Raw genomic sequence first — 25430 nt, forward strand, 5'->3', positions numbered from 1 at the left:
TAAATCAAGCCACTTTCAACCCTGAATTGTTTCCGCTAGGAAATACTGATTCGCGACGTTAAAAGCTTCCAATCTGACTTCCCCTGTAAGATTGCAAGCGAAGCGGGATTCTCCTTGTTAGAGTTGGATAATGAATCCCTTGTCTGTTCTGGTTCTGTAACATTGTGCAACACCAAGGGTCAGGGTATTCCCTTCGCTTCGTTACTACTGTAGCCTACAGTACGTTAGGTAGTAGTGGGTGTGTTGTAGTGTTTACATCCATCCATCTCTACTATTCCACTTCAGTAGCTATTTGCTCCACCTGCTTGACACCATCTACCGGTTGCAACCAAGCCACACGCTTGCTTATAAAATGCTCAGCCTGCGGCTTCAGTTTCGTCTCCGCAAGCTGGAAATCGTCTACAGTCCCGATTCTCAATACGCTCATACCAGGAAAACCAGAACTAACGCGGTATAGCAGCGAGCCGCAGGTGCCGCAAAAGTAGTTAGACACGTCGTTGCCTGTAGCGACTGTTTTGGACTGAGTGAAGGTCTTTAGATTTTCCTTGCCGCGGAGGTGTCGGAGATGGGTGTCTGCCACTGCGAAACAGGAGCAGAACATTGAAGAGGAAATCTTGCGGCAGTTGGCGCAGTGGCAGATGAAGCGGTTGAGGAGGCCGGGTCCTTGTGTTGGCTATAGTAGGGTGTTAATCATTTATCTCTCTTTATCTAATCTCTACCTTGACACTATTTATAATAGTTAATAATTGGACTGGGGCGACTTACAAACGCGAGCTGTACGACACCGCAGAGGCAGGTCGCTGTGGCTTCATCTTCATTGGACCAGCCGTCCTGAGCAACGCCAGCAAGGGGGAAGGAGGAGTCAGATGTAGAAGCCATCGATTCGCCTATAGATAGAGGCACTGCTAATGTTCTTTTCAGTTGTCCTTATAAAACGTGGAAGTTCTATAATAAATCTCAAGTCGAATTAACACTAATAGATGCAAAGCAAGAGTTTTATACGCTGTTCCTTGATTACAAACCCAGCACCGGTATTGTGCGTTAAGTGATTTCTAAGCGTGCTTACTGTCGTAGATAGATCCACATACATTGCTGTAAACATCACACCACTTGACCCATGCAGGGGTAAGCCAAATATCCTGCCTATTTGCGTTAAGTCGATGTGATCTCGCTTAGATAGGTGCGTATTTAGTTGGCTGAGACAGTCTAATTACTGAAGTCGCTTAATTATTGGTGGTGAAAGTGAGGATAGTGATAATGATCCCTGCCGCTAACAATTGTAGATAATAGGGTCGTCATAAGCAAAAGCTGAAATTGAAAAGGGGGAAGAAGCTGAAGAAAAAGGTGAAGAAGGCGAATTTAGCGAAGTAGGCAGCGTAGGCGTAGTAAGTTAAGTTGGTATAGTAGGTGAAGTAGGCGTATAAGAAGAATTCGGTCAAGGCGAAGTAGGCAGTGAATAGCTTCCTCTGCTGCGTGATGGACGCTCTGACAGCTGGTTAGAATGTTATCTGGACTAATTCTTCTGCAGATCTGAAGGTAGTTACTAAGACTATCACACCTATTGTTAAATTTCGTCTAGACACTTAGGCTCCCTACTCTATACACCTGGAAGAAAGCAGACGTAAGTATCCTAGCGAATAGACCCTAGGCAATTAACTCAAAGTTCAGTCTAACTTTGAACCTGTTCTCTCCCTCCATCTCCTTCTAAGGAATGCGTCAAGAAAGGTTATCATTACTATATACCGATCGTACAATACAGCATGCGCCGCTTACTTGTCCGCTGATCTACTCGCGTGCCGCCGTAGCCCAGAACATTACTGCTAGAATTCTCGCCCAAGCATTAAAGCCTCAGAAACTAAAGCCTCAAAGGTTTCCATATCGATAACTGCCCCAAACCTGTCCCGGAATCTATTAGCACCACGCATTGAAAGCTCACAGCCGGAAATGGTATCCACACCCGTGGCACTTAACAGCTTGTCTTAATTTTTCGGCAAGCCTCCCAATTCTCGCTATTTTAATTCCACCAAACTGTGGTCTCTTTCGAATATAGTCCCAGGCTTGCGTTGGCGTGAGCTCTCCCTCTGGACACAGAACAGGTGAAAGATTGAGCAAGCGGTCGAGTAAAGCAGCTGGTGCATTTTGATAAGACGGGACGATTGTTTTATTTCTGTTAGGGTAATCATGATTCAAGCAAAGGAGCTGCCCTGAGGCTGTCAATGCGTGACCCGTAGGCTCTTCGGGCTTGCTTGGGTTGCCACCAAGATGGCCTAGACAAGGACGTTCAATTCTAACATGCGACACTCAGTCACTGAAATCATAACCCATCTCAGGTGTTCAAATGGCATAACTTACGTTAAGATAAACTCCATACCGACCACCATTGGGTCAAGCTCGCACATTCTGTCATTGTGGTTGTCGGATCTTGTGAGACTTTCGTCAACTTTCGGACCCGGCTCAGTCAACACGCTTTGAGATTCGTTAAGTACACTGAAGGTCCAAGTCGTTGGCTGCTCTGCGACATCCTTGTTTTTGACTTTATACGGTGAACCGCCTTGCTGTGATGTTTTGGTAAAGCCTGTCACTGCACTTTTTTGTTTGTACGTAGTGGTGGCTACAGTCGAAGGTGCAACTGATGGTTCGAACACAAAGTCATCCGTTATCATGTCAGGTAAGTAGTTTTGTTTGCGTGCAATTTCGGTGTTTGGTCCGATGCCCGAACAGGATGGCATTGGGATGCCATGTTGAGAGAGCAATGATGCAAGTATTTGAACTGTTGCACTCAGCTGCTCACACCGAGTCAATAGCTCTGCTTCATGAGCTTTGGTCTGAGACACCTCTCGTTCCAGAGACTTCGTGTACTTCTCTCTGCGCTCACGGTAGATTCTGCTTGAGTATTTAATAACACTTCAATAGCAGCGGAAATAGCAGCGGAAATAGCCGGGGACATACCGTTGAGCATTTCGCAGCTGCGCTCGACGTCTATTCACAGGATCCTCTTTGGGTTCTACGATAGAACAAAGTCAGGCTGGTGTTTTGGGGCGGCGGGGGAGGGTTCTGGCCAAAACATTGTCTCCAACAAACCTCCAGGATTGAAAATGCGAAAAATTCTGTTACTCATTTTCGCTCATGTCTCGAGATCATTTAGCCGCTGAATTTAGCTCGATATTAGAATGTTGTCTTTGAAGAATGTGAAAAGTGGGAGGAGATTTGGCCCGAGCCGGCAGAAGTGGGTTTTGGAGAAAATAAGGGTATCACGGCACGGGAAGCAAACCTAGACTTCGGATGACGGTTTCAAGTCTGCGTGGAGTGTCGGGTGTTCGGGTGACGATCATGTAGTGGCTCGTGTTTCACCCCTGCTTGATGAGACTATCAAAATTTCCTCTTTTGGCTAGCTCTGAGTACCCCACTAAACAAGTGTAATGTCATTTTTGGAGGTAATGGTGGCTTTATTGTCTTAATACGTAGGTCCGCCTAGGTATTTGGCGGGATAGAACTCAACCCCCTGTGCACTGTAATTACGTTAGTATAATTGAAAAAATTGACACTGGTCAATCCAGCGGACAAGAAATCTTACTGTTTAACCACTTTTTCTTCGAGTGCCACTGGGCATCAGGTACAATTGCCCCTGTCCACATACTCATTTTTGCCCTGACAGTCACTTTACTTCACAGTACATTGTCATCAATGGGAACGCAAGATTTCTGTCAATATTATGGTATTGCTGTTTGTATCCATTATAATCATTGCTACATTATCATGTGCAAAGATTTTTTTGGTACCGATGGTATCTAAGAATAATAGTATTTTATAATACTATAACAAAGCTCGGACAGTCTTTGGTTGCTCGTTTTCTTTACAAGAATGAACCTGATGCCTAATGGAACTCGATGAGATACATCGTGACTCACGTCTGTAACAGGGGCAGCTTCGAGACCTAGCCCGTCAGCTCGTACTAGTCAAATACGGGCTAGCATTGAGATAGGTAATTCATCAGTTTTTCCCAAAGAGGAAATCCTGATTACAACTTGACCCAGTTAAAACATGGTGCACATTCATCATTGAAGTGATTAGATGGGTTGAGCAAGTTTGCTACCAGTCGCAGATCCATTCAATATCTTCAAGCAGGCCTCTAATTTATCTATATATTTAAACTTCAGTCGTCAGTTGTTACTTTCTTTTCAAATAATCCCTTACTTATTCCTGCATCGACACTCAGCTACTGCTATTTCTTACTTCCAGTCTTTGACCCAATCTACTCCTCGTTTCTATCCATACCTTCTACACCAATCCCGACAATGCGTCTCTCAATCTCGCTAATAGTTTTCCTCGAGGCACTTTCTGCTCCAGTCATTGCGAGACCAGCCAGGTGTGGGGCTGGAAAACTGACTGGAGCTAAAAACAAAGTAGGGAAAGTCATTTACATAACCACAAACGACAAAACCAACGCCGTTGTTGCCGTACCAATCGCAAGCAACGGATTTCTTTCGAAGGGTTCTTCGGTTTTGACCGGCGGTGCCGGTTCAAACTTCTTCGATGCGACCACAAACGGTCCGGCTGCACCAGATGCTTTAGCTTCGCAGTCGGCGCTGACCATTGCGGGAAATGTACGAGACCAGACGAGACCCCCATATGAGACTCTTTCAGCTAACTTGTTCTCTACTTAGAGCCTATTTGCCGTCAATGCAGGCTCAAATACTGTTACAATGTTTGCCATTGACAAGGCGGATCCAACCAAGCTCACAATGGTTGGTCAGCCCGTTGCAGTTCGTGGCGAGTTCCCCAACACGGTAGCTGCATCGGCAAAGAACAATCTTGTTTGCGTTGGATCTTCAGGTGCCAAGTCAGGCATCTCTTGTGCATCCTTCTCTGCAAACGGCATTGGTTCTATGGATGGGCTTCGTGCCGTTGATCTGAATCAGACGACTCCACCAGCAGGGCCCACCAACACCATATCCCAAGCTCTCTTTTCCAACGACGAGAAAACCCTGTTTGCAACCGTCAAGGGAGACCCAGCCAACAAACGAACAGGCTTTCTTGCTGCTTATACCATTCAAGCTAACAAGGCCGGCGCATCTGTACGCCAGGAGGGCGTACAATCCTCCCCTAACGGCACCGCAGTTCTCTTTGGCTCATCCACCATTCCCAACAGCAAGGATTTATTTGCCACGGACGCCTCGTTTGGTGGTGCTGTGTTGTCAATTAATTCGAGGACGAACGTTGCCACTGTGAAAGGAAAGGCTGCTGTCAACGACCAGAAAGCAACGTGCTGGGTTGCCATCTCTCCAGCGACGAACACCGCGTTTGTCACAGATGTCGGGACAAACAGATTGGTCGAGATGTCATTGACGGATGCAAGCATCAAGAACACTATCGATCTCAGTGCGAACGGCGACCCAGGATTGACGGACCTCAAGGCTGCTGGACAGTTTGTGTATGCGCTCAGCCCCGGAAACGGTACCACACCACCGGCAATAACAGTGGTTGATGCACTCGGGAAGAAACAAGTTCAGCATTTTGATCTTCAAGGTCTTGGTGTTGGTAAGAATGTCCAAGGCATGGCTGTGCTACTTTGAGGCGTTTGGTTACTGCAGTTTGGATCACGATGGTGGTTAAGCAGGTTGACGGAGCAGCACTTTGACTAGCTGTGGACAGATGTAGACCACGCCGGTTTCAGTACCACGGTGCGGGAGTTTCGGCGAGAGAACGACGAGGGAAACATGGATAATGCAGTTCTTGGACGTGACGTGGAGACAGTGTTTATTATTGAATTAGCAATGTAAAGATATCGCGGGCGGCCGTCTTTATTGTAGCCACCTTAACAAATTACGTAACTACGCAGAGAGTTCCAGAAGTGAATGCAATGAGATCCGTTTCAATGCTAATCCTAATTTTAAATGTGAATAAGTAGAGCTATTTAAAAAATATAATGCGACAATTGCAGGAAGAGAGAAGCTGTAAAGACTAACGCTTGCAAGTTCAGACTATGGAATTTCAGAACAACGTCGAATGCGCATTGTGCACAATTTATTGTCCATCCTTGGCAGCCTGTGAATTACAATCATCGACCCGATCAAGTTCTAACCGCCCCTTGCAGCTTCTCCGCGGTTAATGACTTCGGCCTGACTCCGCCCATGCGCCTGTCCTACCCAACAATCCCCTCACACTCCCGTCAGTCAATTTAACGTGCTGTGCTTATTTACTTGCGATAAGTAAGAATGGGAACTATAGAGCAATGCGTCTGAACAGTTACTTGAAATTAATGACATTCTCAAGACCTCGTCTTTAATGGTGGCAGGAAGTAGGCAACCGACGTTATGACGCTCGAACTACACTGTATCATCGTGGGTGGGATTCAGGAGAATATCCAAGAGAAGCTGTCAAACGTTGATAACATTATCAATTTAAACTAGAGCTATACCGTAATATCCAAGGCTTCCTCCACGCCAAACCCGCCTTTGGTCATCCATCCGATGTGAGAGTGACAGATGCGGCAAGACACTGCCTTCGCCCTCAGCCGGTGTTTATCCCACGAGCTTGAAGCCGTACTGCGACGTGGCCCGAAGGATGAAGAGTTCCAAGACCGAATGTTCGCAAACTCATGTCCTGCTGTCCCCGCGCCGCCTTATCAGACAATATACTGCAGTCATATAGGGTAACGAAATGAGCGATGCATCCTGTCATAATGCGCTTTGCAAGGAATCGCCCTGGGCACATATGTGCTCCACCCCCAAAAGGCAGCCAGGATCCCGACTTGCCGTTGATGCTGTAAACTAACTCGCCTTTACTCGTCTTCTCTGGTAATAGGAACCTCCCAGGCCAGAACTCTTCTGGGGGGTGACTACGCGCAGCCCCATTAGACCATACGGCCGGATCCATGTGCTCGGTGGTGGAGTTGATGAAGAAAAGCTTGTGGCCGGGAACGAGAGAACCTCGCACGTTTACTCCATCTATAGGACTTTTGCGAGGAATGATGCCATGAACTCGTAGGCGAAGAGTCTCGGCAAAGATCGCTTGCATAAGTGGCTTTTTCAAAAGCCGCTCGACGTCGAAGCGAGGCTGCCCTTCAGAATTTGCGAGAAGACAATCTGCCACTTCCTCTCTCACCTGTTGCAGAAGCTCTGGGTCCCTGCATATCTCTAAGATCGCCCAAAAAGCTGCAGGGGAAGAGTTTGCCGTGCCTCTGAGAAAATGTCAGTTTTACATGGCATCGCTGATCGCGGAAGAAACGGAATTTTACATACCCCCAAAGAAGACCGAGGTTGTGAGCCGCGATGGAAGGGAAAGGGAAACGGTCGATGTCTATGTACATAGCAGTCCGATCTCGAAAGAACGAATGGCCCCAATAGGGATCAAATCCGTCCTCTGAGATAGTATCGGGATGAAAGTTGGCAACGGCCCACTCGTTCCAATCCTGGACGGCACGAAGACATCGATCCCTAGCCTGATAAATACGAGGCATCAAGAAACGAGGGAGGCGGAGGAAGAGAAGAGTGATGTTGTCATGGACATATTGCCAATCTTCCAGGAAGGTAGGGTTCGTCTTCAGCAAGTAAGGTCCACATAGGGTGTCGATGAAAGACCGTACGATCTCCATATCCAACGCTTCCTTCAGATCGTGGAGTTCGTGTTGCTCGTTACCCATAGCCAGGTTGAACATATTTTTCCCTAGAGCCTCATCAAATTTAGCATTGAATGCCTTCGTTCCCGGCCCAGAAAGCAGATTGCTAATATGGTGAGCACTGCGAGCGCCAAAATCGTTTCTGATTTCGTCAACACCATGCTTAGTTGGTTCGTTTTCAGCATCGGCTTGCTCTTCCGTACAGAAAAGGTCCAAATCCTTCCTAGGAAGGAGAAATACGCGATGGACAAAGATGCCTTGGAAGAAAAAAGTTGAAAGAGACTTGTTCTGGAAGGTGCTGCGAATATTGCTCGCGCCTTGAACGATGTAGCAGCTAAAACCCAACCAATTGAGCTGAAGTGGTGCAGCCCGATGAAACAAATCTCTGAGCCCTGTTAGTGTGCTTCCGACATAACTACACAAGGGTGAATAAAACCACATACGATGTAGTCAGGAACTTGAGAATATCGAGAACACCTCTCAGATGAGACCACGTCAGCGGGACAAGCTTTGACCCCTTCGCAGCATCCTTCTTGGCAGAGCTTATGTATGGTCGTAGATGGGTGTCGTAAAGTGCATGTGGTAGAAGAACGCAGAGTATAAAAAGTGCCGCCGCCGCCGCCAGGGCCTTATTTGCCTCAATTTGGGGCAGAAATCCACCAAATGTGGGTAATCTCTCGCTGGGGAGGAGAGGTTCGGATCTTGCAGATGCCATTGAAGCCATGTTGCAAGATTTTCTCACTTGGTAAGTGCCGCTCACTCAACGGTCAAGATTGGGTTTATATGCAGTAGGTGGAAAGACTAAACATCACTTTATATATCTTGGGCAAGAAGACTGGTCTGATTCTAGGAATACAAATGGCTGTGGTACGTCAGACAAGCGACCCTAATGCGTGGTGAGGAACATCCAGACCACATTTGTTGTGTAGAAAGGACATGGACTCACAAGTGGGTGTTACCCAATATGGACAAGAACATTTTGATGCGGGGTTTCTTTCTGGAAACTGGTGAAAAGACCTTGGCGTCGATCCCGGACACGTCGCGGAAGGGTGGGAGGATGGGCCGGAGGTAGAACTGTATTAGGGAACTTCTCCATGTGACAAATAAAATACGGAGAAGCCAGTCAAATCTTTTTGTCCGCATTACCACGCCCAGAAGTCACGAGACCCGGGATTCCAGGTGGCTGGAATCAATCCAAGTGTATACTTTTATGTACGGTACGGTTTGGCTTTCTTTACCATTCTTGTAGCGCAGGCCCCGGCTAGCTTGACCAATATTTTACCTAAAACAAAAGCTCTGGAGTACTTTTATTACATCTACAACGTCAATCTTTCCTCTACGCTATGATAGCTTAGATAGCTTCTAGACCAGGATAGCAATTTCCGCTCTTAGAAATTGTACGGGTAGCAAAACAGCCTGCCAAGTCACCTATGGCTCTCAAAGCAGACGCCTCGTCAATTTTATATTATAACCGCTAGTATATTTGCCAGGTAGCTTAAGCCCAAATTCCCAAAAACCCTGCTGGCTACCTATTAACAGAGCTCTTACGCACCATCAAAAACGCTGTACAATAGAAGCTTCATCTTGGTATGGTAAATTTTGACACAAAAGTGGATTCACTAGTGCAGTTGTAATGGCCGCAATGTTGACTGAAATAGGGTTTGGGCCCACTTCGCTCTGCGTCTCGTCTTAGAAGTGTAAGACTTGGCAATGTGGACTCGAAACTTTGACAGGCCCTATATTTTCTTATCAGATGGGAAATTGTGACATTCCCCATCGCCCCTCGGAGAAGTGGTCCCGGATTGGATAGCTTTTCGACCGATGTGGACGGCTGCTAGTGAATTTCATTCCCGAATACTACGTACATCGTCCCGGTCCGCGCCGCGGTAGATATGGGCGGACTCATCGCTGATTGGTGGTCTGCATTCCCAGGTTTTGCACTTTTGCGCAGCTGCACTCCCCAGTTCATGCCTCTCTTCCTTGGTCGCTGAACCGTTGTTCTTTGCATGTTATCGAGCATGAATGTCATCGAGGGAACAGTGGTGCTAGCCTGGCAGAGGTTCATCTTCGCCGCCGGTGTCATCTCGATATTGTCCTTCTTTGTGCGTTTCGTATATCAAGGATATCGACAGCGCCGCTTCTATCGAAATCTGGTAAATTCGCCATCAAAGCCATGAATTGTTCTAGCCTAACAATGAACATAGCCTGGTCCGCCTCACAGCTGGTTATTTGGTCATCTCAAAGCGGTGGGAGAGGTTGCAGGAATCTTGCCTCACAACTGTCATCCACAGGCATACTACACCGAGCTTTCCCGGAGACACAACCTCGACGGCATCTTTTACCTCGACCTCTGGCCAATTGGTCCTCCTAGCGTCATCTTGACCAAACCAGAACTATGCGATCAACCGGCCATTAATAAATGTGCTGTTCGACACCCCATAGCAGATGACACTCTCACACCGGTAGTTGGACACGGTGGTATCGCGAACTCAAACGGTCCGTTATGGAAGAAATCGCACACCACCTTGCTTCCGGCGTTCACATGGGCTAATATCCGCTCTTTGACGAGTCTCATGGCTGAGGAGTGCATGCCATTTCGTCGTCGTCTCGACAAGTTGGCTGAGACTGGAGAAGTATTCTCCCTGGAAGAAGTCGCGGCTAAGCTTGTCTTCGATATCATCGCTCGAATCATTTTCAACTTTCCACTAAACGCACAAACAAAAGGAAGCCAAGATCTAGAAGATCTCAGAGAGTTGATGGCATTTGCGGAAGGACAAAATGATATAACTATTGTGTTTAGCCCGCTTGCCCGAGTAAGAATTTGGTGGAGAAGACGACAGGTTTCCAGGCAGCTCGATTCTTCTATGATGAAGAAGGTCAATGAGCGTCTCCACAATCTAGGGGAAGAGGAAATGGCCTCATCCAAGAGAGGCGCGCGATGCATCTTGGACTTGATGTTGCGAGAACATGTACAGACTCAAAATTGGGATGACAAATGCCAGCCCATGACTCGACGACTCTCAAAACCCGATCAACAAGAGATCTTATCCAAGTGAGTTGACAGATCTAAAAGGAATACAGATTGGCTAAATGTTTGTTTAAGCATCAAGAATCTGCTCGTTGGTGGGCATGGTACAACGACAGACACTATTTGTGTAAGTCCATGAGCATATCAATGTTTAGACATTTTTAGAATCTCATCAAAATCTCACAGTTTTTGTTTATGCTTCTCTCCGAGGCGCCTCAGGTGGTTGAGAAAATGCTTCAGGAGCAAACCGAAATCTTGGGAGACGGTTTTGACGCTATCCTGACCTCACTCAAAAACTCCCCAGAAAAGCTGCAAACCCTGCCTTATACCGAGGCTGTCATCAAGGAGGGTTTGAGGCTGTTCCCCATTGGTTTTACCGTTCGACAAGCTGCTCCAGAGGCAACGGTAACACACAAAGATGGCATCTTTCCCATCGACAATGGCTTGATGGTCTGCATGAACGGTCATGATCTTCATTATAACCCCGAGTTCTTTCCGAACCCTGATGCGTTCTTACCAGAACGTTGGCTTGGTCCAAATGAAATTCCGCGGTCTTACTTTAGGACGTTTGGGAGGGGGTTGCGATCATGCATGGGAGAGAACCTGGCAATGAATGAGTTGAAAATTATTCTCGCTCTGACTATTGCAGATTACTCATTCAAATGCTCTGGCCTGAAGCCCAACTCAAAAGCCACCACAACGTATACCGCCTTGGATAAGGTGTATGGAAATATCATTTTTCAGGAGCTGGGGTTGGAGGCGAAGCCAAGAGGCGGCATGATGATGACGGTGAAGAAAAGATGATAAGCTCCGGCCGATTATCAATGTTTCTGACTCGTAATGGCCGGATTGGTTGCGGGCATGCAACTGGAACATTGCTTGGTAGAATCAACTTCGTTCTCAGGAAGCCTAAAATTTCATAGCTAAACCACCATAGAAGACCAAATCCCTTTGAGACTGTTCTTCAAACATAGCGTGCGCTTCGAAGGGTCTGCTCTCGACCTTGACAAAGTCCTAGCCTTCATCTCTCCACAATTCACCACGTAACCCCGACGCCTTCTAGCCGATATTGTGATAGTTGTATACCTGCTCGCAAATTTCCGAGTCCCCGCCCTGCGCCGGGTAAGTGGGCGGCACTCCTTATTCTGCAGTTGCAGTGGTTTTGCAGCGTGAGAAGTCATGCTTTGTGTCTGTCCTTATGACTTGTTCATTCCACCGGGTGCCATTTTGCCAAGGCCTGTGAATATGCATTTTACTTCAAAGACGCCGGTATATAAGCATGCAATTGGGCAATTGTTTCTATCCACTCTTTGGCAATAAATTTATTTGGATCTTGCCCCACCCTTGGCAAAAACGAGGTCCATTGCCAACGACAACAGGGTGGCAGCTAGCAGCAGGGCGTGTGACTATTGATTAGGTTGAGTGTATCCGTATTCGTACTACTGAGGAGGTAAAAGGAGCAATGTGGCCACTGTGCCGGCATGTACAATACACATCTATCCAAGTGAGGTCACATTGACCTAATGCAAATGGACCAGACACTAGGCTTACTACCCCTGCATAGGTCAGGTGGTGTGCTGTTTACAGCAATGCATGTGGATCGATCTCCGACATCCATCCGCACGCAATGTGATAGAGGTCACATTTTCGTTGGTGATTTGGTTGTTTGTACCTACCATTTCTTCCAGTTACAAAATAAGTCTTTTGTGATCAGTATTATTACATTGTTGAAGATTAGACTTTAGCAAGCTTTGAAAAGAGTAGACGGCCTTAGTTGGGCATGGGTTGGGGCGAGGCCGGAGCATCTTTGGGGCAGTGCCCAATTGAGTAAGTGCCTTTCTTGCTCAGATGCCAGTGGCCGAATGTGTTTAGCATGGTAATTGAGATGTGTGATGGTGAAGATTCTGTTTGAAATGCAGGGGGTGGAAACTTACATGGCAGCAGATAATACTTCCGACTCAACGTAATGGACCCAGTACACTTGCCCCCCTCCCCCCCGGATGTCCGTCCTTACTGACTGTATTTAACATGGTCGGTAATTTTCTTACATGCCATGCCCATTGGCCTGGGTATGAACCCGAGCACTCACACCGATACATGAATTGGGTTCTCCTTTCTGTGCGAGGGGAAGTAGTCATTCCGTCCACAAAATTGCCGGCTGCCTCACTCGAAGACCATAGCGGAGTTCTTGCACCGTAGAGCCCCTGTGGATGGTCTCGATCTTCTTAACCCATCTCTGAAAACCGACCCTCTCAGGGCATGTCCAAGCGGAAGCGCGGGTTCGTCTTACCAAAGACGGCACAAACGAGGGAGAAGAACTAGAAAGTGGGTATCGCAGCCGTCATGAATGAGAAAGACCGGCGGTTGCAACTGGCCGCGCGGCAAGCCGGCCTGGCAATTTTGTATCCTTTAAAACCTAGTTGGTTAAACATGGCTGCTATTATTTCGGCTCATGGATGAGGTAATGTCGTTGAAAAAGGTTAGCCGATGATGAGAAAGTTTAAAAATAGGCGATGATAAGATGGCGTGCTATACAAGAAATCCAACGGAATCCTTGCAGGCGGGCTAAAGAAGTCGCTGAGTGTTGATGTGGGGTTATTAATCTACTGGATTGCGGCAACGGGGCTCCTCGGATTCGGTTTCGGCGGTTCCGGTTTTGAGGGCAAGAATCCCATCATATCCGGAGCTTATATCCAGTAATGAATCGTTGATGGACTTGGAGTGCGGTCTTTAATCAGGCTTTACGTCTAGTGTTATTATAATCCTTTTTACAAGCGCCACACTGCATGTATTCTCACGTGAACAAACACAGATGGGCGATTTAATACCATTCATTAACCTTTTCGATGTAGCTCATTAGCTTTTCTACCTAGAACCAGCAAAAATGATGTAAAAAACAACACCATGCCAAATCACAAACAGGTCCTTAGGAAGAAAACAAGGATGTGATACAATTCAGTTGTCACAATCAAGATGTATACAAACAATCTAGTCACGGTATACCACAGTTGATTTCATAAAGTCAGTACCCTGCTTTACGTCCTAGGCTTAAAATTCAGGAAAATCTTCTCTCTCGGTTTTGAAGCCGAGTGCGTGTTCCTGTCAACCGAGTTCTCCGGCACCCTATCCATCTTCTTGCCATTGGCATTGACGAGGTGAAAGTCAAACCGCGCGACGAATAGAGCCGTTGTGACTGCCATTTCCAACTTTGCAAACTGTCCAGGTTGTGTCAGTGATCTCGTTTCATTGTGTTTTCTCCGTGGAAATGCCCAGGTAACAAGAAATAGCAGTAGGGAGGAACACAGAAACTCACTCTCATGCCTAAACATGGATGTCGTCCAGCACCCCATCCAATAAACGCATACGGATCCTTTTTATCTTCTTCCCTTCCAGATAAATATCTACCAGGATCCCACCGTAGCGGTTCAGGGAAGAAATCCGGGTTCATATGTGACGTATCGAAATGATACACCACATACGAGTCATGCGGTAGCACCTCTCCGCTCTTCCCGATCGGTATGTCCTTTCTGTTACCGTTATATCGAAAGCCGCATCCTGTGATTGTGTACCGGATCGTCTCCTTTAGTGCAATGTTAATCAGCGGGAACTCAGCCTCCCACTCGTCCATATCCATCTTCGCCAGAATCTCCTCGGCCGTCTGGTCCTCTGACCTCCTCCGGCACGCAATCACTTTGTCGACCTCTTCCTGCACCTTTTGATACCAGTGCGTATCGGTAGCAAGGAAGCATAGTAGGTACGCTGCATTGATGCCGCTATTAACCAGCCCTGCAAACAACGCACCGATCATAAATGCCACCATCTCAACAGTGCTGTTGCCGTTATCTATGAGAAATTGCAGTGCATCATTACCGCCTACGCCACGATCATTACGCTCCTTGACAACCTTCTCAAGGAGCATGTACATCCGTGCTCCGCCATAGACGCGTCGGAAATGGCCAACCGTTGGCATCCAGGGAAACATGACTTTTGTAGCCGTAGATGCCGCATCAATAGACTCAAAAATGCCGAGAACGCGCTGGAGGAGTTTTGCGTCTTCGGCGATTTCATCACAGCCAACTGTGCGCATCGTAAGTTGAAATACGAGGCCGTACATATCCTCGAATGGATCGCTTATACCCAACTTGGATGCTGGGTCGATGCGGGAGGCCAGGGCGTCCATTGTGTGTCTCGTGTCGGCAACAAGGAGGTGGAGGCGGTCAGAAAGAATGTCCTTGCGGAGGAGTTTGACGATGTTCTGCTTGAATTTCGTACCGAAGTCGTCTTCAGAGCAACCATCGCTGGAAACATCGATTTGCGGTGTGGCGTTAAAAAGTGCAGCGTATCTGTGGTAGAGTCAGTCTATCTTCAATCCACATCAAAACAGCAACCTCGGTCCAAGTCAGCGACATCTCGCAATCCATTTCAAACACATTAAGGTACGCTCAGGACATTTAGAAAGCTCAAACTCACCCCTTTGTAAAATCCAAGTCCCGGTTCTCAAAGAAGACCTGCCGCCCGTCATGCCCTGACACCCCAACGATTCTCATCTTCCCGAAATAAAAGCTCCAATTACCCGATTGCGCAAACTGCCGCCCCTCGCTCAAGAATCTGCCCCGTTCCGAGAAGAAGCGTGGCGAACCGAGTATGGAGTACCCTTTGAGCAGCCGCGGTGCGTGGCACGGGAAAGGTGGCTGGTAGACGAGAGTGCCGACGACGTAAGCCAGCCCCGTGAGAATTAAGACCCAGACGCTGATCGGCCAGTTCTGCGGACGCATGGCCGCAGAGGCCGCCGTGGCGAGAGACATTTCGGTGACGAAAAGTTTGTCTAGGTTTCGCTCATTGAAAAAAGGAACTGAGGTCTGGAATTTGCGGGGATGAAACGAAATCCCAAGAAGGGGCACCAGGAATGCGAAAGCAAAAACTACGACCAGGTTTTCAAGGAAGACACAGCGGTTGGACCAGGATAAATTATCAATGAAAGCTTTATAAATGCTGCAAGCCCAGCGAAGACACCAATCGATTTAGAACGCTTGCGGGGGATGTAGGACGGCGGATGTCAAGGTGGGGATTGCTTGCTGGATTTCCAATTTACTGCACTAATATGAGTCAGACAGACGTAGCATTCAGAGTGACCTTTTCAATGCCGGGTACATCCCACCCAATCTATGTACAATGGGAGCAGATCATTAGGCTGGGGCAATATTAACGCTGGTATTGGGACCCAGGCTAATATCAAGGCACACTACAGGAGCGCAGAAGATGGTTGTCGAAGAAGAAGACACAAAGGCGACCGACCCAACCAACGCCCAGCAAGCGACGATAATGGAAGAAGCATAGCCACGGTGGCTTAGGTGAAAAAATGTTGGAAAAATGCCATCCTATCGAGTGTGAGCGGATGTCACTACAGAAGAGGCCTCTTTGAGACCTGATACTACCTAAAATTACCAGGATACAAAATTGCTGATTACAGAGGATTCTAAAGTGGATTTCTATGGTTGACTTTTCTGCGCATGCTCTGCACTGCTGTCCACTCGCCCTCAATTGGATGATGCCCTCCTGGCGAGCACTAGATATCGGATTACAGGTGTTATGAATGCAATGGAGACTTTGGCACACACCTAGGCAATGTAATATGCGTCACAAATTCTTTCCGGTGAAATCGACAAGCTACATGGGTTATCCGTGGCTGTCTCATGGCCCAACATTGACTAAAAGATGACTACCTAACTTACGCACCCTTAATGGACGTTTGCATGATTGCACAATACGCACAAAATTGGCTCCAGTTGAACCTAACGCATATCAACAGCAGCATTAGCTAGTAGCTGATTTAGGTCCTAACACTATCTACAAAATCAGCAGAAGCGTTGGCTCTTATTGTAGATAAAGCCAGACCTTACTTTATAGTGTAGAATAGGGGATACTAACGGCATATCTGTTATTACTGAAGCTTTGCTTTATGCTACAATTGATTGTCCTGTCCGACCGTGACGTTATATACACCACTCTATTATATGTCAATAATACTTTTACTTTAATTTCTATATCTTATTTTCTTTCCCATTGGAAGTGGATTGGGGAGACGTAGGGCGACTCTAAAGGAATCGCGGTGCAAAGGTAAAACACGACAACACCCCTCAAAGCAGAACATGAGCTTATAACTAGAGATGTGTATTAATGCAAGCTCGCCCCGATTAGTCAAATAGCTCCCCATCTATCATGTTCATTTTTCCTCGTGGCTGTAAATGAGGTTGTCAGGTTTACTAAGATCGCTCGAAACTAGCGCTCCTATAAAGTATGCCTAATTAAGGTGTTGTGAATCATCTCTACTCAAGGCGGGGGATTATGGTGCTGATCGAGCTCTTGGTGTCTAGAAGTGGCCTAATCAGGGTCACCTATAGCGCTAGAAATCGATCGCTTTCTTATAGGGAGTTTGATCAACTGTGTGAAGTGGCGATATCTAGGTCTCTAGTTGGATGCTGAAAAAGTCTATAGTTGAATTAGCATTGACTAGGTTTCTATTTGGCTTCACATGGGCTCTAAGTTGGACGACACGAAAATAAAGAAAAACGGTCCCTGACCTAGGTAGATATCAATGGCCCCAGCGTATTCCACTATATCAGCACTGAAGTAATAATTTGTATATGATAAACAGATTCTAAAGGTATGGCGGCTAAAGACTATAAGTTTGTTCATGGTGTTTAATAAAGACTCTACAACTTCTTAGAATATCTAGACTATTGTAATCTCTACCTGTTCCCACTTAGCTAAATTGTCTATCTCGGGGTTTTCAAGCTCAATCAGCAAGCTTAAACCCAGCCTAGTAAAGGCATGCAGTGCCTCAGGAGATCTACCTAACACAAGAAAAACATGTTCCCAACATGGCGCATTCGATTTGGTATAACGTCCACCTCCTACCCAGGATCCTATATAGAACAGGTATACCTTTACACCAGACTTGATTACCTCTTGTTTTGACTTAAAAGCCGACCGACGTACTGATGTTCCTGTGTGGCCATCCTCGCTGAAATACGAAAACTCTTCGAGCCGTGCGTCTAGACCTACGCTCATCGTCTTCCCCTGAAGTTCGACGTGCCACATCTTCTTATATTTCTCATCAATACCCTTTACCAATTTCGCTACAGAGATACGTCCTTTGAGATTAACAAATCCACTGTCCACTGGCCCCAATGGATTTGGTCCTCGTACAACAGATCCGCTGTCTAGGGCCTCGCAACCAGAAACCCAACGCATAGGACTCATATGATACCGAGATGCGCGCGTGTAAGCAAAACCTCCAATTACGCTAGCCCACGAAAAGGTCGGTGCAATATACTTTTCGGGCTGACATGGCAGGTTGTCCAGCTCGCTGAAGCTGTGATCTGCGAATTCCCACGCCAAGCCGAGAACTATATCATCTTGCCAGAGACCGGCAATGTATTTTGATCCCGTGAGCTCTTGTATCACGGATGCAACCCCTGCTATAGCCGGGAGCGTATCCATTCGGTTCGTCAATGCGCGTAATGCGTAGCTCTCAACGATGAAGATCCATTTCTCCCTTGCTTCATTTGCTGTGATTTCGAAGATTGACGTAAAGGCAACGACATCTCTTCCAGAGCCTGATCCGGTTCTGGGAAACTGGTCTCGAGTATGGCACTCGCATGTTGTCGAGCACATACATGTCCAGTACAGTTCGAGTTCAGTGTAAGTTAACGTGCGCGTCGAAAGCTCGCGTTCTTGCAGGCACCAGCCTCGTTGGTCGAGAGGAAGTTCTTGTTCATCCGAGTCATGAGCATGACTCTCGCGGCCGGGGACAATCCTGGCTGCCAGAACGGTCCCGGTTCCACTGGCAGTCCGCCAGTCCGTTCTGAACGGCGGCAGTTGCGCGCCGGCAAAGTGACGTCGTTGTAGGAAGCCCTCCGACGCTGCCGATGCGGATCCTGCGGCGATCGTGAGGTATGCGTTGCGGTACACCGAAGCCATCATTGCAGACTCCCGTGCCCAATCGTCGAAAGAATCCTGAATGATACATATAGCATCGATCCAGAGATACCTAAGCCCTAGCCTTCTGGTTACGAAAATTGCGTCTTGCAGAGTCGCTGGTAGGTCAACGACCTGAATGAATTTGAGCATCTCCTTGTAATTAACAATGGCCGTCTTCTTATTTTCGCCAGTGCCCCAACAATAGCTCAGCGCTATGTAGGGTTCGTTTGGTCGAGATGCGGTCTCTACCAGTCGGACATACGATGAGTCGGGTTGAAGAACATCGATCAAACGTGTTGGCAATCGAGAAGAAACATTTCTTCTGCATCTGATATGGTCGTCGTCGCAAGACTTCAAGCAGGATTTGATGAACTCGAATGCTTCCGACACCCCGGGATTCGAACTTAGCTCGTAGCTATGCACAATCCGATCCCAAGCGGGTGTATATCCTGTATAGACGTTACTCACAGTTTACCATAAACTTGAGATTACAAACCATACCAATTGGGGTGTAGATCTGAACCGCCGTGTAAGTATTGGGGAGAAAGAGATCACAGCCGCCGTTGGCGTATAGGCGCAGTAAAATGGTCTGAGTCTCATCGGACTGCTGGTCCAGGTACAACAGGGCCTCGAAGATAAATTTACAATTTAGGCATCCTTCTATCCCAGACACCTGGAAGCCATTTGCGGATCGCACATAGGTTTGCAAGGATGCTCTGGCCGTATTTCCTTCATGGGTGGAAGCACTGTTTCCGGGCAACAACTGGAGATTGTTACATGTTGAACAAAGCTGCCCGTTGTCAAATGTGAGTCTGTGATCCATCGACACTCGGCGCGTAGTTGCGGCAGGCAAATCCCAGGACCTAGCACGGAAGAAAACGGTTGAAGAATGGAACCTTGTAGTTTCGAAAGTGATTGTCAAGTCATTTCCAATGGGTAGCGTCTGAAAGAGCCGCACCCTCGGCTGCACGTCAGTTAGTGCCTGATGCGGGGTAGGGTAACTAATGGTCGCCTAGAGAAAATTATCTTATCAGGCTGCCCGTCATCTGATTACTAACATGTAAAGATCGACAGAACATGTACCGCACCTCATCTTCGAAAAGGTTAATGAGGCTTGGAACACCGGAATCTAAAATGGCAAGCCTTCCTCCCCTGGGTGTATTTTTTCATTCACAATGTTTTTCACAGGCGCCGTCAGCTCCACGTGCCAAGAATGGGAGGCATTAGGTCGAGTCACGTCAAATGAGCGACGGCATTGCGACAAGGCAGGATAGTATTCTATCAATTGCTCCTAGATGCTTCAATCCGGGCATCTCAATCAGTCAGTCTCTTGTTGTTTCGAAACCACTCACCATTCCGCGTTGAAGATCTGTTTCCGATTCCATGTTTTTTAAAAAGCTGGCTAACACGCATTCTGGAATTCATCACAAATCGTTCTCTCTGTCAGCTGATGTGCTCCACGTGAGTCTGTCGTGCCTGATTCACGCTCGGGAATATAGTCAGCTTACTCTTAATCAATAAGCACATACGACCATACCCACTGGAGAACTCGGGATCCCGTCCGCTCTCCCATAGATAAGCCAGTGAGGGCCGGATTAGTAGTTGGGTCGGTGACGACCAGCGAATACCTGGTGTTGTATGTTTTGTTTTTAACCCCTACTATGGGCATAATTCATTCGGTGTTAAGCGTGCAGTTTTGATTGACATCTCATTCGGAGGTGTCTTGTTTTAGTATTAACATGGTATTGATCAGCATCAAGGTGGCTACTTCACGTGCCAAAGGGCCGCGATTGCTTAATCATTGCAAGTTTATTTCTCAGTGTTACAAATTAACACTTGTTTGGCGCCTTTGTCGTACGTCAGAATAATAGGTCGTCGACCAAAAGGTTATTGGATCGTGTCAATCAAGGTGATGGATTAACCATGCATATCACCAGCTCTCCAACTTAGGAACTCATGGGCTGCTGGCGACGTGACTGCAGGGATACTTGCAAAGTCAGTGCGCAGCGACGCAGCGGGGTAAGCCAATTGATGCCTGTCTGAGACCGAGAAATGTAAAACACCAATGCAAGACTTTCTCGTGCCGTTGAGCTGTCCAAATCCGCCGCCACGTCGTGGCAAACAACCGATTGGTCGCAGTCCAGCAGCACCCCATCATGATACGATTCGGGGTTCGCGGGGATGTTCCCGTCTCGCGCTAGGGCCGGCGCGGTTCGATATCCCACTAGCCTTATACAGCCGCAATTGCCTTTTGTTAGAATATGGAGTCTCTCAGTCGGGTAAGGTTGCCTGGATATTTCCTTTTTCATGCCTTACACTATTGACCCCGAAGCGTTTAAGGGAGGGAAAAGGGTGGGGAAGATGCATCGATGCTGCTGTCAGGGACGGGCCGAGATGAGGGTCAAGGTAAGACGCTGCTGCTGCCGTCCGCCCCTGGTCTTACTTGGCGTGCCTTCCGAAACAGCTAGTCACTCGATCGAGAGCATGTTTCTCTGCCACTAGTCTACAACGAGGACGGGTACGGGTATGAATCAACGGTCCTGAAGTCCTTGAATTAAACTCTATGAATGCGGCTTGGCTGCATAATCCCTAGTAAGATCCCCTCCCTAGAAACCACGTGTATGCGGCCATCACTGCGAGAGGTCCAAATTCGAAGCGAATCAATAATGTGACCATCGTTTGAATCTTTTTCATGAGGCCGTCTCTCTTGTCTCCTTACATTGTCCACTTGAACACCTTCCTTGTCACCAAGGAGAACTATACTAATAAAACGCTTGGGAGATTTTCCGTGTCTAATTTTCTTGGTCTATAAGACTACCTGTCACACGAACCCTAGCATGGACCGTGGATAGACGCCTCTGATCCTAACGCGTAAACCGACACTTCCTTTTCAACTAATAGAAGGTGTGTCGTGGGATACTCCCTAACACTTTTACGTGGCTCTCGTAAAGGGAACACGTTAGACAGTCTCAAACCGTTTTCTATCCGAGACAACTGTAGATCTTTGCGTCATATTCAATTTTGTGTGTATATTCAATGGTTGTTTGGACATGGTGCCAAGCATATACTCATTTGGTGGCTGTTGTCAAGTTCCGCATGTGAACTCAATCGGATCCGAAATATTCTGCTGGCTCTTGGCTCAATAGTTCAGTTTGAAAGTGGATACTTCCAAGGTGGAAAAGTGTGTATAAAAGGAGTGTCTTTCGGACGTTTATCTCTCAATTCATCAAACACATCAAACTCTTAGCAATTTCAATCCGTCTCTTGATACAGCATGAAGACCACAACTTTCAGTCTCGTCTTCGGGCTGACACCGGCTCTAGCCGCGATTTGCAACAACAACTGTGGGCGGGCAGTTGCTGGTGTAGCCAGAAAAGACCCCCCTTTCGCCTTGAGGTCTTCTCTCTGCGCCGATCTTTTGACCACTTACACCACGGTCGAGCCTGCGTAAGTTTGGTTCTAGACTCTAACCAAACATATTGACTTAGAAGCACTGGCTGATTCATATGTATAGAGCTGTGACGGTAACCGCCACGCCTGTTAACAACGGCGCCCGTGCCGAAAGCCCTGCTCCGATTATTACCGGCACCAAGCCCGCCTATGCTAGCTCCTGTGCCGATGTTACGGCCTACTGGTCTGCTTGTCACTGTTTTGAGGACATCGCAGCCACTACAGTTACTATTACTGGCCCAGCGCAGACCGTCATCATTACGCCCACTGTCACTGTTGAACCGACTATACCAACCTCGTCTTCCTCGACGCCCTCGTCTTCTTTGACAACGTCGAATCATTTCACAAACTCGTCTACTTCGACAAACTCGCCTTCTTCAACAACTTCATATTATTCTACAAACTCGACTTCTTCGACAACCTCGCCATCTTCAACAACGTCTTCTGTACCGACATGTACACAGGGTATTGAGTTTGCACTATACAAATATGCCTTAGACTCCCCGCAGTGTTCTGAAGTCAGTAACAAACTCCCCCGAGACGTCGACTTCAGAACCGTTGTTGAGGGTGTGACCCCATATGTCGTCGGCAACACGGGCTACATGTGGTTTGCGCAAGATGACGCCGGAAGCCCCCTTAGCGTGTATGGAGTCCAAGGCCCGCCAGGATTAGGCTTGGCATGCAGCGCATTAATGCATCGCGGGTATATCAAGCCGACGATGACCGGCACTCACATCATCTATATTGACTATCCCGATGACCTCGCGCACATCTGGGTTGGAGGAGAAGCGCTCTCTGGAACATTTTCGGCTAGCAACAGCCAGGTCTATGGGCGGTGGCCTGATGACGGGCCCTGGGAAGACTTTGTTCCTTACTACAGCTTTGAGGTTTCCGACATCTCGGCTTATATCCCTTTCCGTGTGTTCTGGGCCGACCGTAGCGGGCCCGGTAGCCTGAGGGTCACAATCCTCGACGGGAACGGAACAACAATCATTGGAGAGAATTCTCAGAGGAGCCCCAGTATTGTCACTAGCTGTGATGGGCCTGAGTCTCCCGCTCCCGCTTGGCTGGAGTGGTCCAGCGAAGTTGTCGGTTGATCCTTTTGACCGGCTTAGCTAGAGTTGACTCTGGTGTTTTGTGGATGTCAACGTTGGTTGGCAATATTATCTCCGATTCATTTTGAATTCAACTTGTCAAACCCAACACCTTTATTTAGTTGCCCTTGGCTTTTGATAATTTTCATTAGTTCTCTAATCATGATTCCGTTCGCTTCGGGGGTCATGTAATTGAAGAACTGAAAGTCATGACCGAATCCGGAAGTCCGTGTGACGAAGCTCTACACTTGCCAAAGTCTTCTGTCCACTTCAAAATACATTGTATTTTCAGATACGAGCACAAGCATCTTTTGCCTTTGAAATCACTTCGCCATTCTCAAGCCTGACAAAAGTCTTTTGGGATCGTTGTAAGAGCCTGCATGTAACACTTCGTCGCCGAAAACTTGAACATGTCACGGAAACATAGCATCCGGTCTAGAGGAGCAACCATCTTCGCTTCGGATTTGTTAGGTGTGACGAGAGAGCTTACAGCGGGCATAAGAGATTTGTAGGGAAAAGTGTCTTGTATTCTCTGTAACTGAAAGAACGACAAAGAGCTCGTATAAGTAGGGGTCCTGTGAGCTAGTCACGTGCGGGCGCACGGGACATGTGCGTTGCCAAGTGCTGCAGCCAAAGAAAAGGCTTGGCAGAATGAGGCTATCGTGACATTAGGTTATACAACGGTTCTCGTCGCCAACGAGCTAGGTTTCTGTTGACGGGTTCCCCAGATTTTTCCGCCAGTCGCTGCACAATCTGAACACATGTCCCTGGCCGCAGCGTCAACCGGTCGGCCGATATCCCTGGCTCTTGAATCCACGTAGGGACGATCTCGTGGGCTGCTTGACGTAGTATCTTGGCAGCAGTGCGAAATTGTGGTTGCTTCATGTGCCAAGGCAGTGGTGAGTCTGACCACTCGTTCTTCTAGCATGACGGTCGTGCAGGCGTTGGGTCGTCAATCCCTTGCAGTCAGCCTCTGTTGCCATTTACAGCCACTTTTCTTACACTGGGGAATGCATAGATCTTCGGAAACCAATGTCGGATTCTCTTTGGTCTTCTAGATAAAATGGTTCTTGAACAAGTACACCGGAAAGATGGAGACATCCAATGCCCGAATGTGTGGACACACAATTTAGTTGGTCATCCTCCTAATGGCTGATTTATCTCTTTATACTTCATACCGGGACGAAACTGCCGTACAGAATCTGCGGTGTCCTTCCAAGCCTTTTTCAATTCTTCGCGAGACCGTGCTTCTTCAATGTTGATGCTATTGACGCTGAAGTCAATCCAGAAAGAATGATCCGGGCTTCTTTGCCCAGCATACTCTCCAACAGCATCTAAGGCCTCGAGGACATCCTCCTGCAAGTCATTGACGTAGTTGCTTACTTGATCGACAATATCTCCGATGGTGACGTAAGGGTTTGAGGACGCGCGGATAATAAGTGGCTGTGGTGCTCGATACGGCATCCGATCGCAGCACTCACATGGGACACCGGTGTCCTCTTCTGGGCCATCTGCTGTATGAAGATCTTCCCACGCGACGCGAGAGCCGTAATAATTGAGAATCTCAATTGAAGCCTCCAACGAGGATATTGGAGGATTGGTGTACGGTTCGCTGGCGATAGTGTGGAGCAGGAAAGTAGCGTCTTCAGCTTGGTATGAGTCTTGCTCGGATTCCGCATTCGCAGAGTCTCGGAGAACTTTGATCTCATGGAGCGGAGAAAATGCAGGCCATCGGAAGCGCTCGAATCCCAAGTTGACAGAAATCGGCTGGGGATGCCGGCGGTCGAGGAACGTCTCCAGTGGAGAGTACATCGGCGCGGCCGATGGTATGGGCCCGGCAGAACTGTCCTGCATTTTGGAGTTCTGAAATAAGACACGGACTACATTAGTAGAAGAGAGAGGGATTTGTAGCTGCGAGAGTTGAGGGGACCCCTCCATTAATAGGCAGTGGTGCCACATCCTAGGCTGCAATATTAAGCCCACACCTGAATAATCTTTGCTGTGCCTCAACTTGCGGCAATTGCAGCCTACAATAAGGTGGTTGACATACCCATAGCCGCTACTGAAATGGCGCCTGTAATTATAATAGTGAGCACGTGAAAAACTTCAATATCCACTTGCTCTGCTACTCTAGACTAGCACGAATGTCCTGGCATTAATTTCCCAGCCAACATAACACAGTCTGGGCAGCTGTTCCACGACCAACCCAATATGGTCTTGGCAGCTGTTCCAACTAATAGCACTATTTAAACCATGC

At 47.7% G+C, this 25430-nt stretch overlaps 5 protein-coding genes across 5 annotated transcripts; 2 read left to right on the plus strand and 3 right to left on the minus strand.

Moving 5' to 3' along the window:
- Positions 1 to 271: 271 nt before the first annotated feature.
- On the minus strand, positions 272 to 879 carry EsH8_X_000065 (GFA family protein; the record flags this gene model as incomplete). The annotated part of the gene is made up of 2 exons (XM_083274153.1): positions 272 to 673; positions 766 to 879. 2 exons carry the CDS (start codon positions 877 to 879, stop codon positions 272 to 274), a joined length of 516 nt encoding a protein of 171 aa, XP_083119545.1.
- Positions 880 to 4703: 3824 nt separating this feature from the next.
- On the plus strand, positions 4704 to 5573 carry EsH8_X_000066 (uncharacterized protein; the record flags this gene model as incomplete). Its single annotated transcript, XM_083274154.1, has 1 exon — positions 4704 to 5573. The coding sequence occupies one exon, from the start codon at positions 4704 to 4706 to the stop codon at positions 5571 to 5573; it is 870 nt and encodes a 289-aa protein (XP_083119546.1).
- An 8108-nt stretch (positions 5574 to 13681) lies between these two features.
- Positions 13682 to 15451, minus strand: EsH8_X_000067 (cytochrome P450; the record flags this gene model as incomplete). Its single annotated transcript, XM_083274155.1, has 3 exons — positions 13682 to 13861; positions 13960 to 14989; positions 15117 to 15451. 3 exons carry the CDS (start codon positions 15449 to 15451, stop codon positions 13682 to 13684), a joined length of 1545 nt encoding a protein of 514 aa, XP_083119547.1.
- Positions 15452 to 21903: 6452 nt separating this feature from the next.
- On the plus strand, positions 21904 to 23176 carry EsH8_X_000068 (uncharacterized protein; the record flags this gene model as incomplete). Its single annotated transcript, XM_083274156.1, has 2 exons — positions 21904 to 22076; positions 22144 to 23176. 2 exons carry the CDS (start codon positions 21904 to 21906, stop codon positions 23174 to 23176), a joined length of 1206 nt encoding a protein of 401 aa, XP_083119548.1.
- Positions 23177 to 24310: 1134 nt separating this feature from the next.
- EsH8_X_000069 (uncharacterized protein) lies at positions 24311 to 25027 on the minus strand (the record flags this gene model as incomplete). Its single annotated transcript, XM_083274157.1, has 1 exon — positions 24311 to 25027. The coding sequence occupies one exon, from the start codon at positions 25025 to 25027 to the stop codon at positions 24311 to 24313; it is 717 nt and encodes a 238-aa protein (XP_083119549.1).
- Between the last annotated feature and the right edge of the window lie 403 nt (positions 25028 to 25430).

Source organism: Colletotrichum jinshuiense, chromosome 10 (genome assembly GCF_051148585.1).
Source record: "Colletotrichum jinshuiense chromosome 10, complete sequence".
Classification (NCBI taxonomy): Eukaryota; Fungi; Ascomycota; class Sordariomycetes; order Glomerellales; family Glomerellaceae; genus Colletotrichum; species Colletotrichum jinshuiense.